The sequence below is a fragment of the Coregonus lavaretus genome (genome assembly GCF_964263955.1).
Source record: "Coregonus lavaretus genome assembly, chromosome: 22".
In the NCBI taxonomy this organism is placed as follows: domain Eukaryota; kingdom Metazoa; phylum Chordata; class Actinopteri; order Salmoniformes; family Salmonidae; genus Coregonus; species Coregonus lavaretus.
The window spans coordinates 37,613,699-37,632,284 of NC_140009.1; the positions used below are offsets into that span (position 1 = coordinate 37,613,699).

General features: G+C 42.7%; 1 protein-coding gene across 1 annotated transcript; it reads right to left on the bottom strand.

The window, feature by feature from the left end:
* Positions 1-1,895: 1,895 nt before the first annotated feature.
* On the bottom strand, positions 1,896-5,423 carry LOC311149946 (transmembrane protein 106C-like; the record flags this gene model as incomplete). Its single annotated transcript, XM_084187170.1, has 7 exons — positions 1,896-2,061; positions 2,205-2,258; positions 2,378-2,427; positions 2,642-2,782; positions 2,911-3,070; positions 3,237-3,300; positions 5,213-5,423. The coding sequence occupies 7 exons, from the start codon at positions 5,421-5,423 to the stop codon at positions 1,896-1,898; spliced, it is 846 nt and encodes a 281-aa protein (XP_084043296.1).
* Positions 5,424-18,586: the final 13,163 nt, after the last annotated feature.

Here is an 18,586-nt window from a genome sequence, read left to right on the forward strand (position 1 = left end):
TCATTCTTCCTTGCAGATTTTCTCAAGCTTTGTTAAGTTAGAAGGGTGGTGAACAGCAATCTTCAAGTCTTTCCACAGATTTTCAAAGGGATTCAAGTCTGGGCTTTGGCTGGGCAACGCAAGGACTTCCACATTCTTATTCTGAAGCCATTCCAGCACTGCTTTGGCTGTATGTTTGGGGTCATTATCCTGTTGGTCTTGGAAACTTTCAACACTCTAGAAATTGTTTTATACCCTTCCCGCATCACATCTCGGAGAGCTACAGACAGTTCCTTGGACTTAATGGTATAGTTTCTGCTCTGACATGCACTTTCAACTGTGGGACCTTATATAGACAGTTGTGTTTCGTTCTAAATCATGTCCAAACAATTGAATTGGCCACAGGTGGACTCCAATCAAGTTGTAGTGACATCTCACGGATGATCAAAGGAAATTGGATGCACCTGAGCTCATAGTAAAGGGGTGTGAATACTTATGTAAATTAGATATTTCTGTATTTCATTTTCAAAACATTTGCAAAAGTTTCTAAACATGTTTCCACTTTGTCATTAAGGGAGTATTGTGTGTAGATGGGTGAGAAAATTCAGGCTGTAACCCAACAAAATGTGGAATAAGTCAAGGAGTATGAATCGTTTCTGAAGGCACTGTAGCTGCTTTGTTGCTTGCATGTGATTGGCTGTGGTCTTGGGGGTGGCATACAGCCTGGGAGACAGGATTAAATGACCCATGATGGCTTAGATGCCCCAAGAGCGCTTAGCTCAAGGTAAAGGACATTTAGCTTGCTAACATTCTAACTTATAAACTGATAATGAGCTCCAAACAAAAATGAAAGCATGATGTTAGCATGAAATGTACCATCCCTTAGTGTAGCAATCAATAAAAACATATGCGCTGATCCACCATTGGCTCTGCCGCCTCAGCCGTACAGTCAATCTATCATCAAGGCGTCCACTCCTATTTATAGAGTTTATCTCGTGATCTCGATAAAACAACTTTTTTCCCCATGTCGTGATCATGAAATAAATAAGTTGTGATCTCGACATAATGAGGTTTTTATTTATTTATTTGTCCTCTCTGGACTTCCATAGTTTAGCCTAATTGTAAGAGCATTGCAAATCCAGCTCACATTCATTGGCATGTGGTGAGCAGACCATTCATTGTCTTGCCCATTCAGAGGGTGAATGGGCAAGACAAAATATTTAAGTGGCTTTGAACAGGGTAGTAGGTGCCAGGCGCAACGGTTTGTGTCAAGAACTGCAACCCTGCTGGGTTTTTCACACTCAACAGTTTCCCGTGTGCATCAATAATGGTCCACCACCCAAAGGACAACCAGCCAACTAGACACAACTGTGGGAAGCATTGGAGTCAATAAATTGCCTTAAGCACATCCCTCAACTAGTCTTGTCAAGTTCCCTATATAAATAGCAAAGAACAAATCTCCCTTCTTGCGCAATACAATGGCAGTCGCTTTATACATTTTACATTTTTAGTCATTTAGCAGACGCTCTTATCCAGAGCGACTTACAGGAGAAATTAGGGTTAAGTGCCTTGCTCAAGGGCACATCGACAGATTTTTCACCTAGTCGGCTCGGGGATTAGAACCAGCGACCTTTCGGTTACTGGCACAACGCTCTTAACCACTAAGCTACCTGCCGCCCCTTATACATTGTTACTATTCCAAGCCCCTTAAATCACATAAACCCACGCTAAAGGACACTCCTGAAATGTTATAGAATGCTCTCAATGTTACAAATGCAACGACTAGCACAGCAGGATACAGAGTCATAATTCAGTAGTAACACCAGTTACTGTGATCAAGTCAAGGTTAACTAATTAACTCCTAAAATAAAAGGTTGTTGAAGCTACTGGAGGCTGTATTAGTCATGCCCTGAACATCACCACTGTGGTTGGTGGTGACTGTAGTGGGTGGGGGAGGGAGAGTTACTGCCACGGTCGGCATGGGGCTGGTGAACCGTGGAGTTGGAACCACAGTCAATGTAGCGATAGGCTTCCAGGGTATTCTGGGTCGTGCGCACCATGTAGGAGGTTTTCACAGATGTCCTGGGAACAAAGAACATAATTCTGATTAACAATTGTATCGAAAATAAGTCAATATCAGAGAGGGTAAATGCATGAAGACATAATTGCAAGAAGTAGAGATGGAAGTGATGTGGTTTCACAATAAGGAGGTAGGATATACTTACTGCATGAAAACCACAATATTGTGAACCTTGATGCTTGCCATGGTGCAGAAAGCACTGAAGGGTGAAAAAGGTGGTTAGGACCTCTTCACAATCACATATAGAAATCTATATTAACAATTACAGGACTTGGAACTGTAAAAAAAGACAGGCCTTTACAGGTGTATTTAACTTACTGAACATAGGAGGCGCTTCCACTGATCTCAACGCTAATTGTGAAGTTCACCTGTAGTAAAACATTTTTTTTTTAAAGACCAACAGTCAACTCAAGTTTAGGCAGAAAATGCAAACAAGGGGTAGAGTTAAAGCAAGAAACGTATGCATGTCAATCATTCAAACTACATGTAACGTGGAGTGAATGTGCCCGAAGTGTTAACTCCAGAGATGGTTCACTGCATCTGAGACAACAGCAGGCCCCTGGTACAGTACAGTACACCTACATGTCTCTGGCTCAGGGGCTGCATGGTGACTACATTGTCTAGCTGCATGGTGCCTATAACTGTTTTCATATAGAGAACCTGGCAGCGCAGACTGTCCACCATCACCGTGAAGAAGTTGGAGTTGCTGAAGTTCAAGGAGCTCTGACAAACACAACCAGGGAAAATGAACAGTCAGCAGAACACACCATAAGCAACAGGCACAGTTTGAGTCAAATGACCATCTCAAGTCCAACTAACAGAGTGTGTCTTAACACGATTTATTGACCTACTGTCATATTCATGAGGACCTTAGTGTTGACGTGGTCAAACTGCACAGTGATGGAGCGTATCCCATCATCCTCCACCACCACAGAGCAGGGAAAGAGGAAGAAGACCACCAATGAGGAGGCCAGGAGACACAGCACCGCCGAGAGGACCACATTCAGTTCCCTGTCAAACATAGCACTTCCTGTTTACTTTTACAATCACAGTTGCCCAGAATACAAACTGTGTAGCAACGTAAAATTACAGAATGTGATAGATATGTGACCGATCCAGTTATAAACTGGTCAGAAAAAGGCATAGCAGTAGAGTAGCTGCAGGACGGACAACTTACGTTCTCTGGGGCCGGAGCCTCTGGTCATTGTAGGGAACCAGAGCCACCAGCTCATTTGCCTGCTCTGAAGGACAATGACCACAGGAGAGAGATAAGTCAAATGGGAGAACACAATGTTTTGACCTCAACACAACACACCATAATACCACATCCGATATGTAGTACAGCAGTGGTCATCAACCTTTTCTGAGTCAAGATCACTTTGAGTCAAAATGCAAGCCGAGATCTACCGGTCAGATTTGTTAAAAACATGACTTAAAAAACGTATGCAACATTAACCGATTAACAACAGTTCTGTAGCAATGAGGTTTGTGCAGTAGGCTACAAGCCTAATACATTATTGGCTATTGGCTATGCTTGAATTGCTCTGCCAATGTTGTTCTTCTCAGACCCTTTTGAAATTACATTTTTAAAATGTAGGTAAATAAGCAATCACACCGGTAATAGATAATTTGTTGTAGAACTTGTGAGCCACAGCTGAGTGATCATACTGGACTGATGGGCATGTACAGTACCAGTCATAAGTTTGGGGGTGCATTGCTGGTGACACTGTTGGTGATTTATATAGAATACAAGGCACACTTAACCAGCATCACTACCACAGCATTCTGCAGCGATACGCCATCACATCTGGTTTGTGCTTAGTGGGACTATCATTTGTTTTTCAACAGGACAATGACCCAACACACCTCCAGGCAGTGTAAGTGCTATTTGACCAAGAAGGAGAGTGATGGAGTGCTGCATCAGATGACCTTTGCCTCCACAATCACCCGACCTCAACCCAATTGAGATGGTTTGGGATGAGTTGGACCGCAGAGTGAAGGGAAAGTAGCCAACAGGTGCTCAGCATATGTGGGAACTCCTTCAAGACTGTTGGAAAAGCATTCCAAGTGAAGCTGGTTGAGAGACTGCCAAGAGTGTGCAAAGCTGTCATCAAGGCAAATGGTGGCTACTTTGAAGAATCTAAAATATGTATGTTTAACACTTTTTTGGTTACTACATGATTCCATGTGTTATTTCATAGTTTTGATGTCTTCACTATTATTCTACAATGTAGAAAACAGTAAAAAATAAAGAAAAACCCTTAGTAGGTGTGTCCAAACGTTTGACTGGTACTGTATATATATTTGTTTTTTACTGGACTGATGGGCTGCATCTGATGGTCAGTCTGAGGGGAGGGAGGGAGCAGCGGTGAGGCTGCCTCTCACCCGACTCACCGTCCCTCCGCTGAGAAAAGGGGACACAGTCTTCCAGCTGATGGTGAAACTCAAGTCGCACTGCATTATTTCTGCCTCATGCACCAATTCATGTTGTTACTCCTATGACCAGAGAAAGTAAAATACTCCTTGATATTAAAAAGACATAAACCGCTTATCGGAACACTTTGGTATAGTCATTCATTGCAGCTGCAGTGCTGGTTGTAGCGTGAGTGGAAGTAGGGAGAACACACATTTTATGGCTTATAAAAGTGTTGACAGTGCTGAATAACAACTTAAACACGAACTTACTCATAAAATTAGCAGCTCTTTTCTGTACTCGTTGAGTCTCTCTCTAGTTATGGTTTTAAACGTTTTGAAATCTCACAGTATTAACTTCGCTGTGCATTCAAGGCTTCTTTTTACAGTCTATGGCTCGAGGAAACTGTGCAGACACAGTGATCTGAGCTATATGATTGGCCAGCGGTAGGCCTATAGGTGCACTTGATTTGCTCTCTGGACCTGCCGGGTAGACAGAGTTCTACCTTCAGACACATGAAATGGTTCAATATGGGAACACTTTGCCTTCCAGGCGCTAGGGCTGTTGAATCAGCGCAAAACAAATACAAAAAAATAGGAACGCAAGGCTTTTTCTTTGGGGGTTTTTCAGACATTTTTGGTGATCGACTAGGAATGCTTTGGAGATCGACCGGTTGGTGACCACTGTAGTACAGCAATCAATGCCCAGCCCGACAGGCATCCAGACAGCAAATGTTTCACCTGAGGGGATGCGGCCAGTGCCTTGGCACGTTGGGCAGGTAATACTGTCCCTGCCAGTGAACTCTACATAAGGGAACTGGGCAATGTCCTCCTGTCTGTCCAATCCATCCAGCGAGTCATCGTCATTATCCCCCTTCTGCCGCCCTGTAACAACCTCTGGGATGAGCAGAAGACTGCTGTCGCTGCCGCCTCGGGACCGATGAGTTCCCATGAGCTGGCTGGCAGATAATCAAGCCAGCTTTTTTCTAAGGACAGACCTCGGCCACAACTAAAGACAATTGGGTAATGCAAAACACACTTGCTGAGTAAAGGGCAGGACATTTTTATTTAGGGGGGGGGGGGGGGGGTAGATGGGTGAAAAAAATATATACACTGCTCAAAAAAATTAAGGGAACACTTAAACAACACAATGTAACTCCAAGTCAATCACACTTCAGTGAAATCAAACTGTCCACTTAGGAAGCAACACTGATTGACAATACATTTCACATGCTGTTGTGCAAATGGAATAGACAACAGGTGGAAATTATAGGCAATTAGCAAGACACCCCCAATAAAGGACTGGTTTTGCAGGTGGTGACCACAGACCACTTCTAATAATAATAATAATAATTGGTCATTTAGCAGACGCTCTTATCCAGAGCGACTTACAGGAGCAATTAGGGTTAAGTGCCTTGCTCAAGGGCACATCGACAGATTTTTCACCTAGTGGGCTCGGGGATTAGAACCTGCGACCTTTCGGTTACTGGCACAACGCTCTTAACCACTAAGCTACTTGCCGCCCACTTCTCAGTTCCTATGCTTCCTGGCTGATGTTTTGGTCACTTTTGAATGCTGGCGGTGCTTTCACTCTAGTTGTAGCATGAGACGGAGTCTACAACCCACACAAGTGGTTCAGGTAGTGCAGCTCATCCAGGATGGCACATCAATGCGAGCTGTGGCAAGAAGTTTTGCTGTGTCTGTCAGCGTAGTGTCCAGAGCATGGAGGCGCTACCAGGAGACAGGCCAGTACATCAGGAGACGTGGAGGAGGCCGTAGGAGGGCAACAACCCAGCAGCAGGACTGCTACCTCCGCCTTTGTGCAAGGAGGAGCAGGAGGAGCACTGCCAGAGCCCTGCAAAATGACCTCCAGCAGGCCACAAATGTGCATGTGTCTGCTCAAACGGTCAGAAACAGACTCCATGAGGGTGGTATGAGGGCCCGACGTCCACAGGTGGGGGTTGTGATTACAGCCCAACACCGTGCAGGACGTTTGGCATTTGCCAGAGAACACCAAGATTGGCAAATTCGCCACTGGCGCCCTGTGCTCTTCACAGATGAAAGCAGGTTCACACTGAGCACATGTGACAGAGTCTGGAGACGCCGTGGAGAACGTTCTGTTGCCTGCAACATCCTCCAGCATGACCGGTTTGGCGGTGGGTCAGTCATGGTGTGGGGTGGCATTTCTTTGGGGGGCCGCACAGCCCTCCATGTGCTCGCCAGAGGTAGCCTGACTGCCATTAGGTACCGAGATGAGATCCTCAGATCCCTTGTGAGACCATATGCTGGTGCGGTTGGCCCTGGGTTCCTCCTAATGCAAGACAATGCTAGACCTCATGTGGCTGGAGTGTGTCAGCAGTTCCTGCAAGAAGAAGGCATTGATGCTATGGACTGGCCCGCCCGTTCCCCAGACCTGAATCCAATTGAGCACATCTGGGACATTATGTCTCGCTCCATCCACCAACACCACGTTGCACCACAGACTGTCCAGGAGTTGGCGGATGCTTTAGTCCAGGTCTGGGAGGAGATCCCTCAGGAGACCATCCGCCACCTCATCAGGAGCATGCCCAGGCGTTGTAGGGAGGTCATACAGGCACGTGGAGGCCACACACACTACTGAGCCTCATTTTGACTTGTTTTAAGGACATTACATCAAAGTTGGATCAGCCTGTAGTGTGGTTTTCCACTTTAATTTTGAGGGTGACTCCAAATCCAGACCTCCATGGGTTGATACATTTGATTTCCATTGATAATTTTTGTGTGATTTTGTTGTCAGCACATTCAACTATGTAAAGAAAAAAGTATTTAATAAGATTATTTCATTCATTCAGATCTAGGATGTGTTATTTTAGTGTTCCCTTTATTTTTTTGAGCAGTGTACATTTAATCCATTTTGAATTCATGCTGTAACTAATAATTCAAGGGATATGAATACTTTCTGAAGGCACCGTAGTTCAAAATGCTGAATGCCTCTGCTCAAATTGCAAAGTGGGTGATGTGTGCTGTGACCACTTGATCTGAACGAACCGTGCTTTGAGTATGTCAACAGAATCAAGCCTTTAGACGTCTAGTTAATTATCCTACATTATATTTCTCAAACATGACTGCCATTTAGCCTATACAGTGCCTTCAGAAAGTATTCATACCCCTTGACTTATTCCACATTTTGTTGTGTTAAAGCCTGAATTCAAAATTCACCCATCTACACACAATACCCCATATTGACAAAGTGAAAACATGTTTTTAGATATTTTTGCACATTTCTTGAACATGAAATACAGAAATACACTATTTATACAAAAATGTGTGGACACCCCTTCAAATTGGGGGATTCGGCTATTTCAGCCACACCCGTTGCTGACAGGTGTATAAAATCGAGCACACCGCCATGCAATCTCCATAGACAAACATTGGCAGTAGAATGGCCTGTACTGAAGAGCTCAGTGACTTTCAACGTGGCACAGTCATAGGATGCCACCTTCCCAACAAGTTAGTTCATCAAATATCTGCCCTGCTAGACCTGCCCCCCCGGTCAACTGTAAGTGCTGTTATTGTGAAGTGGAAACGTCTAGGAGCAACAACAGCTCAGCCACGAAGTGGTAGGCCACACAAGCTCACAGAACGGGACCGCCAAGCACAAGGACGTCAGCACAAGAACTGTTCGTCGGGAGCTTCATGAAATTGGTTTCCATGGCCGAGCAGCCGCACACAAGCCTAAGATCACCATGCGCAATGCCAAGCGTAGGCTGGAGTGGTGTAAATCTCGACTCTGGAGCAGTGGAAACGCGTTCTCTGGAGTGATGAATCACGCTTCACCATCTGGCAGTCCGACGGACAAATCTTGGTTTGGCGGATGCCAGGAGAACACTACCTGCCCCAATGCATAGTGCCAACTGTAAAGATTGGTGGAGGGGGAATAATGGTCTGGGGCTGTTTTTCATGGTTCGGGCTAGGCCCCTTAGATCCAGTGAAGGGAAATCTTAATGCTACAGCATACAATGACATTCTAGACGATTCTGTGCTTCCAAGTTTGTGGCAACATTTTGGGGAAGGCCCTTTCCTGTTTCAGCATGACAATGCCCCCGTGCACAAAGCGAGGTCCATACAGAAATGGTTTGTTGAGATCGGTGTGGAAGAACTTGACTAGCCTGCACAGAGCCCTGACCTCTACCCCATCAAACACCTTTGGGATAAATTGGAACGCCGACTGCGAGCCAGGCCTAACCGCCCAACATCAGTGCCCGACCTCACTAATGCTCTTGTGGCTGAATGGAAGCAAATCCCCGCAGCATTGTTCCAACGTCTAGTGGAAAGCCTTCCCATAAGAGTGGAGGCTGTTACAGCAGCAAAAGGGGGACCAACTCCATATTAATGCCCATGATTTTGGAATGAGATATTTGACGAGCAGGTGTCCACATACTTTTGGTTATATAGTGTACTTACTAATGAGGTTACACCAATCGGTGCGCCCTTCGTGCTAACGTATTACCTCGAAATAGAAAAACCAAAACCTGTAACATAATTTACATAAGTATTCACACCCCTGAGTCAATAAATGTTAGAATCACCTTTGGCAGCGATTACAGCTGTGTCTTTCTGAGTAAGTCTAAGAGCTTTGCACACCTGGATTGTACAACATTTGCACATTATTCTTTTAAAAATTCTTCAAGCTCTGTCAAGTCGGTTGGTGATCATTGGTAGACAGACATTTTCAAGTCTTCCCATATATTTTCAAGCTGATTTAAGTCAAAACTGAAACTAGGCCACATTCAATGTTGTCTTGGTAAGCAACTCCAGTGTATATTTGGCCTTATGTTTTAGGTTTTTGTCCTGCTGAAAGATGAATGTGTCTCCCAGTGTCTGTTGAAAAGCAGACTGAACCAGGTTTTCCTCTAGGATTTTGCCTGCTTTTAGCTCTATTCAATTTATTTTTATCCAAAAAAACTGCCTGGACCTTGCCGATGACAAGCATACCAATAACATGATACAACCACCACCATGTTTAAAAATATCAGTGATCTGTTGGATCTGCTGGTTATTGGTATTGCCAGTAGCTAGCTAGCTGGCTAGCTACCTACCTAGCTAGCGCACTAATTAGCAACAAATCATCAAACTAGCCAACTAACTTACATCCACCTGTAAGCCTAGCTAGCTTGCTATTATATTAAAGTTCATTTACAGAATATTGGTTAGTTTCTTACCTTAAAATTGAGTTAATCCATTTTAAATTCAGGCTGTAACAAGACAAAATGTGTAAAAAGTCAAGGGGTGTGAATATCTGAAGGCACTTTATTTATGTAATTAAAAGTCTCATTAAAGTTTGGCTACATTTTCTGGCGCCTCCATCATCTCAGCATCGGTGTGGACATGAGAGGCTGTAGCCATATCACCTAGACTACACTTTGACATGTACAGTACCAGTTAAAGGTTTAAACACACCTACCCATTCAAGGGTTTTTCTTTATTTTTACTGTTTTCTACATTGTAGAATAATAGTGAAGACATCAAAACTATGACATAACACATATGGAATCATGTAGTAACCTAACATTATATATTTTAGATTCTTCAAAGTAGCCACCCTTTGCCTTGATGACAGCTTTGCACACTCTTGTCATTCTCTCAACCAGCTTCATGAGGAATGCTTTTCCAAAAGTCTTGAAGGAGTTCCCACATATGCTGAGCACCTGTTGGCTGCTTTCCCTTCACTCTGCGGTCCAACTCATCACAAACCATCTCAATTGGGTTGAGGTCGGGTAATTGTGGAGGCCAGGTCATCTGATGCAGCACTCAATCACTCTCCTTCTTGGTCAAATAGCCCTTACACAGCCTGGAGGTGTGTTGGGTCATTGTCCTGTTGAAAAACAAATGATAGTCCCACTAAGCACAAACCAGATGGGATGGCGTATCGCTGCAGAATGCTGTGGTAGTGATGCTGGTTAAGTGTGCCTTGTATTCTAAATAAATCACCAACAGTGTCACCAGCAAAGCACCCCCACACCATCACACCTCCTCCTCCATGCTTCATGGAGGGAACCACACATGCGGAGATCATCCGTTCACCTGCTCTGCGTCTCACAAAGATATGGCGGTTGGAACCAAAAATCTCACATTTGGACTCATCAGACCAAAGGACAGATTTCCACCGGTCTAATGTCCATTGTTCGTGTTTCTTGGCCCAAGCAAGTCTCTTCTTATTATTGGTGTGCTTTAGTAGTAGTTTCTTTGCAGCAATTGGACAATGAAGTCCTGATTCACGCAGTTTCCTCTGAACAATTGATGTTGAGATGTGTCTGTTACTGGAACTCTGTGAAGCATTTATTTGGGCTGCAATCTGAGGTGCAGTTAACTCTAATGAACTTATCCTCTGCAGCAGAGGTAACTCTGGGTCTTCCTTTCCTGTGGCGGTTCTCATGAGAGCCAGTTTCATCATAGCGCTTGATGGTTTTTGCCACTGCACTTTTCCGGATTGACTGACCGTCATGTCTTAAAGTAATGATGGACTGTCATTTCTCTTTGCTTATTTGATCTGTTCTTGACATAATATGGACTTGGTCTTTTACCAAATAGGGCTATCTTCTGTATACCACCCCTACCTTGTCACAACACAATTGATTGGCTCAAATGCATTAAGGAAAGATATTCCACAAATCAACTTTAGCAAGGCACACCTGTTAATTGAAATGCATTCCAGGTGACTACCTCATGAAGCTGGTTGAGAGAATGCCAAGAGTGTGCAAAGCTGTTGTTATGATGTTTTCATAGTGTTGAGTGGACCAGGTTAGAGTTAGTAGATAAGTGACTTGGTGCCACAGAGTCTGTATTCCATTATGTCATGGGAGATTACTGATGTGTATGGTAGCATGATTGATGGATAGGATATACTGCCTTGGGGGACAAGAGAATAACATCAAAGAAGGGAGTGCCCACTGAGGGTTACCAGATGTGGTTGAAGAAACGTGTAACAGAGGGTATATAAGTTAGAGGGTCTCTTTGTTCAAGTTAGTTCGAAATGGCAAGAGGCAGAGCCCTGTCCTTCTGTTATAACGAACCATGGTACCTATTAAATATCTATATGAACTCCCCAGCTAAGTGTTAAATATCTTATTTTTTATTTTATTTTTTGTCATTTAGCAGACGCTCTTATCCAGAGCGACTTACAGGAGCAATTAGGGTTAAGTGCCTTGCTTAAGGGCACAGACAGATTTTTCACCTAGTCGGCTTGGGGATTAGAACCAGCGACCTTTCGGTTACTGGCACAACGCTCTTAACCACTAAGCTACCTGCCGCCATATGAATTACTTGATACCCTAGAAACTCATCATAACAGCTGTCATCAAGGCAAAGGGTGGCTACTTTGAAGAATCTAAAATATATTTTGATTTGTTTAACACTTTTTTAGTTACTACATGATTCCATATGTGTTATTTCATAGTTTTGATGTCTTCACTATTATTCTACAATGTAGAAAATAGTAAAAATAAAGAAAAACCTTTGAATGAGTAGGTGTGTCCAAACTTTTGAGTGGTACTGTATACTAAGGCATTTGTGAAAATTCTATAGCAATATAGTGTGGGAAAGCTGCCGTACGTTTGGAAAATTAATAGACACTGCAGGAAATAAAACCTTATAAAAACATCTGTCTTGTCCAGGACCGGAGTCTACGCAGACCGGTGCGCCATAGTCAATCAGAGGTACAGTAGGCCTATATGCAAACAAGTGTCGTGACGTGCCTTTCATTATTGTGATGACTATTATTTACCGAATAATTACCTACTATGTTTAATTGTTACTAGATTAAATTAATCATGTAACAATTAACTCATTAGGAATTTGGGGCACCACGGGAAAAGCTGTTTAACGAGTTACCGTTTCCCAAATTAACTCAAAAAATATCTAGATATCTCTTATCATTTAACAGTCATTTATTAATCATTTACCTCATATCAGTCTCATTCTGAAAGTCGTAGGCCCTTTAAGTCTGCACGAACCCGGGTCTTACTTTGCCCAAAACTGCCGCCCGTTAAGGAAGAAAAGCAATGCATGTATTTACGTGTTAGAGGTCTGGTGTATCTCTCTTGGACCCTTCGAGGGAAGGGGTCTATTGGGCCTTCTCTCTCGAATGGCCTTTTAGATGTAAGGCTCAGATTGTCCACAAGAGGTCACAATGTCCTTCTTCTTAGCTGTCTGTTTACTTTCACTCGTTCTGGAAGTGGTCTTCTGAGGACGGCTAATCAGCCGTGTCGATGATCCCCTGTGGGGTGATGAGAGCAGTGTAGTAGACGATGGTTTGAAGAGAGTAACAGGATGGTTCCACTTAAATTCACCTTCTTAGATACAGTACTTAGAACAGTTACTCAGCCGTAACGTTGATTGTTAGTGGAGGCAACTTTGTCGTCTTCACCTCGTGTTGATTTTCAGGGTCGGGACCAATATGGACAAAGGCTGCAGCTTGAGGTCCGTCTAGTCTGATCTGATCATTCTTATCTCAGTCATTTATGCACTCTGGTAAAGAGGGGCGTTTCCGTCATACTGACACGCTCTCTGAGCTCCCTCGGGCATGGCTAGTTACGAGGCAAAAGTATTATTATCACTATGATTTTGTTAGAAAGCTCAAATCATATTCCTATCTTCACGAAAACATTGTCTTCTTCCTTGATATTTTCTACACAGCCTTAAGGATGTATACCTGATATACACAGTGTAAACGCTCTTCAAGTCACAATGTTTTCATTATAACGCCTTTATACCATTTGTAATGACATCACAACTTTTCCATATTCCATTTCTCATCATTCCCAACGTTTGGATGTTGAAATATATTGTCCCAATGTTCATTGTTGGATGTTGAAGTTTTTGGGCGGCAAAAGTCTCTGAAACAAAGGACATTCCTTTCACCATACTAGCGGGCCAGAGATAGATTCTCCTATCTCTAGTTTATGGCAGTATTAAGGTGTCAAGACTGGCACAGCCCCCTGTGGGTAAGAGGGTCTGGTTGTTGTCGGCCATTTGCCAAGCTGATATGAGGCTTTGATCCTCACCCAGGGAGAGTCATGACACAAGCCATTTGCTACAAGGACCTGCCATCATTTACTTTGAACTGGACTGTGTGCTTACAGGCAGTTGCAACAGCGCTACTTTAGATCATTAGAACGCATTCGGAAAAATACACAAAATACACTTGAATGGATTTCTGCAAATATGTACCTAAATACCACGAGTCCTCTTACATTTGGGAACTTTACAGTCCTATTGATCAAACAGCCATAAAAATGTAGGCTATTTATCCCTATATGCACATCAAAAACAACAAGATCAACAACTAATGCTAGCCAGAGCAAGATGAGCTAAAATCTAACGAAGGAACATTAGATAAACCCTCTCAAACATTTTCAGCTAGTTGGCCGTCAAAATTGCACTGATAAATGATGGGAGATAGCCTGCTCATCCTTCTGCAGCTTGCCTGCCAATGCATGCGGCGTTGTCCCAACCAAGCACCCAAGCTAACTGGCTAAGGTTGGCTAGCTAGCTTGCTACTTCCAGACACAAATGAGAGAACACCTTACTATTTTACTCGCCCTAGCAGAGCTGGTTAGGCTCTTAACATGTTATATAGAGCGTTCGTGACTAACTATTACTTTTTTTTGCCTAAGTTTACTGACATCGGTCATATTCAGTGGCCTTTGCGCATTCGTAAATTCATCAGTTATTCTGCGCTCTGCCACACTCAGACAAGAGTGCTCTAAAATCGGAGTATATAGCTAGCCAGAGTGAATTTGCAAATGAAAGAGATATGCTAACTGGATAACAGTCGTTCAGCATAGCTAGCAAAGCGATTCACATTTCTTGCTGGCTAACCAAATGACACGCGCATCTCTAGCTATGTAGCCACCGAAAAACGATACGAGGGGAAAAAGTCAGTCACTCACCCACTCCTCCAATGAAATGACGTCCTCCTAGCAGCTAGCTAGCCATCTAGCTAGCTAACGTGCTCTGTGTTTTTAGCTTGCAACATAAATACATACGCTAGCATACAGTGCATTCAGAAAGTATTCAGACCCCTTGACTTTTTCCACATTTCGTTACGTTACAGCCTTATTCTAAAATGTATTAAATTTATTTTCTTCCTCAAAAATCTGCACACAGTACCCCATAATGACAAAGCAAAAACAGCCTTGAGTCTTCTTGGGTATGATGCTACAAGCTTAGCACACATGTATTTGGGGACTTTCTCCCATTCCTCTCTGCAGATCCACTCAAGCTCTGTCAGGTTGGATGGGGAGCATTGCTGCACAGCTATTCTCAGGTCTCTCCAGAGATGTTAGATCGGGTTCAAGTCCAGGCTCTGGCTGTGGGATGTCTCTGAATGTCCTTGATTGGCCCAGCCAGAGCCCGGACTTGAACCCGATCTAACATCTCTTGAGAGACCTGAAAATAGCTGGGCAGCGACGCTCCACATCCAACCTGACAGAGCTTGAGAGGATCTGCAGAGAAGAATGGGAGAAACTCCCCAAATACAGTTATGCCAAGCTTGTAGCATCATACCCAAGAAGACTCGAGGCTGTAATTGCTGCCAAAGGTGCTTCAACAAAGTACTGAGTAAAGGGTCTGAATACTTAAATAAATGTGATATTTCAGTAGTTTTTTGTACATTTGCTAAAATGTATAAAAACCTGTTTTTGCTTTGTCATTATGGGGTATTGTGTGTAGATTGATGAGAGGAAAAAAACAATTTCAACCATTTTAGAATAAGGCTGTATTGTAACAAAATGTGGAAAAAGTGAAGGGGTCTGAATACTTTACGAATGCACTGTATTTGCCACGTTATGACTGACCTGTGATCATTGCCCTTGCTAGTTTGATTTTAATTTACATTCCCAGCCTTCGTTACATTCGTCTGTTTTAGTCAAAAATATTGAGTATTTGAAACTGAAAGAATGCATCCCGAATGGAGGCAGCAAACAATGTACCAGGCTAGTTGTGGTCTACAACCTGATAGCAATATTTTTTGGACTACCAATAAATGTATTGGTGAATTATATTAATCATGCATTGAACTGCATCCATCTATTCTGCCAACAGTACCTTAGTGTACGTCATGGAATGTTGAGTCAAATAGAACGTATTTTTAAAACCTCATAAACCCGGTTTTGTAGCATAAACTGGGAATTTGATATTTTTGACTGATATTATGATAGTCTGTTTCATATCTGCAAAGTAGTTAAAACGCTGTCAGTTCCACTTTAAGTTTGAATATATGGGAAATGCTGTCAATGAAATGGTAGGCGTTGCCTATAAACGTCAAACTTCGAAGTATCTGATGAACACTATAACAAATACACAACAGCTAGCTAGCAAGCTACACATTGGCTAGTAAAGTATTTTGTCCAACAACAACACACGTAGCTAGCAGTTAGCTAGTCTATTCAAAACACAATAACAGCAAGTTTAGTGCCATTGCAGCCAAGACTGTTTTCTATCTTGCTAGCGGTAACGTTAGGTAGCTAATTTTGCTAACGTTAGCTATCAAGCTGTTAACTAGCAGTCTAGCAAGCAAAGTTAGCTAGCTAGCAGTCAACGTTTAACAGGTGCGCAACCAGCACTAGTCTTGCTTCCATCTTCAGACATAATATTTGTCTTACCTATTGTTGGGTTCTATTTTTCTCATAATTGGATCTGTATGTGATGAATAACTTAGAAGGAATGCATTAATGAGGAGCATAGGTTTGAACTATACTGATATAAATTGTTTCACATAACAGGCTGTGATTCATGTGTGGAACGTTAGGGGAAGGACAGATAAGACTTGTATTTCTTACAGATACGAACACTGCCTCTTTGTTGTCTGTGAACCGTTGTCTGTGAACCGTCCTTGGATGTAGGAACGTACAGTCTTTTGGGTGCTGACTCTACAGGTTGTTATGATAAACTTATGCCTGGGAACGGTGGAGCGCCAAGGGGTGGGACTAACCCGTGCGCCAACGGATTGGCTGAGTAAAGTCTTAACCACACTCAGTCCTTTACTCTGATTGGCCAACAGAAGAGGTGGGAACTCTCTGTCAGAGTATTTGAGAAATAACCTGTAAACAATGGATCAGTTCTCTGAGTGCCCGGCGTGGTATTTCAGTGGACCCGTATATACGAACCTTCATACTTATCATACATACATTTTGCATATAATAAATTAAGCTTGGATTGAAGATCTCTTGATTCTTATTCCAATACCAGATTTGAATTACGCAATTTCTAACACTATATATCTCTCTTTGGTTGACTATATTTCTGAGAACATTAAGGCCATACGATGAAGTTATTGATAGTGTTGTAGTTCGTGACACTAGCGTCGCAGTTCTCGTGAACAACAGAGTAAGCAACCATAGTGGAATCGGTTCACCTTCAAAATAAAGGTACGCCATTTAAACTGACGCAAACGTATAAAAATGGTGGAATAATTCCACAGTTGGGCTAGATAATGCTGAACACGTTTGGAATGTTGTTATATAAATTCAACAAAAGACAATTAGTTAATTTGATTTAGAAAAAGAATGTGATCAAAGGAAAGGTCATGAAGTTGGGTGGTCCTCTGTAGCTCAGCTGGTAGAGCACGGCGCTTGTAGCGCCAAGGTAAAAAAAATTATGCACGCATGACTGTAAGTCGCTTTGGTTAAAAGCCTCTGCTAAATGGCATATTATTATTATACGTTTTCACTGCAGTCAACTGAAAGTTTCTGCAGTTACTCTTCTCTTTTTTTTCTTAAAAAAAATAAATAAAACATATTTTATTATTTTATTATTTTAGGGGGTAGATCAGCTTTAATATTGCAGTTAGATTGTAACTTCCATCAATGTACAGTTGAAGTCTCAAGTTTACATACACTTAGGTTGGAGTCATTAAAACTCGTTTTTCAACCACTCCACAAATGTCTTGTTAACAAACTATAGTTTTGGCAAGTCGGTTAGGATATCTACTTTGTGCATGACACAAGTCATTTTTCCAACAATTGTTTACAGACAGATTATTTCACTTATAATTCACTGCATCACAATTCCAGTGGGTCAGAAGTTTACATACACTAAATTGACTGTGCCTTTAAACCGCTTGAAAAATTCCAGAAAATGATGTCATGGCTTTAGAAGCTTCTGATAGGCTAATTTACATAATTTTAGTCAATTGGAGGTGTACCTGTGGATGTATTTCAAGGCCTACCTTCAAACTCAGTGCCTATTTGCTTGACATCATGGGAAAATCTAAAGAAATCACCCAAGACCTCAGAAACAAAATTGTAGACCTCCACAAGTCTGGTTCATCCTTGGGAGCAATTTCCAAACACCTGAAGGTTCCACATTCATCTGTACAAACAATAGTACGCAACTATAAACACCATGGGACCACGCAGCCGTATACCGCTCAGGAAGGAGACGCATTCTGTCTCCTAGAGATTAACGTACTTTGGTGTGAATTCAATCCCAGAACAACAGCAAAGGACCTTGTGAAGATGCTGGAGGAAACAGGTACAAAAGTATCTATATCCACAGTAAAACGAGCCCTATATCGACATAACCTGAAAGGCCGCTCAGTAAGGAAGAAGCCACTGCTCCAAAACCGCCATAAAAAAGCCAGACTACGGTTTGCAACTGCACATGGGGACAAAGATCATACTTTTTGGAGAAATGTCCTCTGGTCTGATGAAACAAAAATAGAACTGTTTGGCCATAATGACCATCGTTATGTTTGGAGGAAAAAGGGGGTTGCTTTCAGGCCGAAAAAACACCATCCCAACCGTGAAGCACGGGGGTGGCAGCATCATGCTGTGGGAGTGCTTTGCTGCAGGAGGGACTGGTGCACTTCACAAAATAGATGGCATTAAGAGGAAGGAAAATTATGTGGATATATTGAAGCAACATCTCAAGACATCAGTCAGGAAGTTAAAGCTTGGCCGCAAATGGGTCTTCCAAATGAACAATGACCCCAAGCATACTTCCAAAGTTGTGGCAAAATGGCTTAAGGACAACGAAGTCAAGGTATTGGAGTGGCCATCACAAAGCCCTGACCTCAATCCTATAGAATATTTGTGGGCAGAACTGAAAAAGCGTGCGCGAGCAAGGAGGCCTACA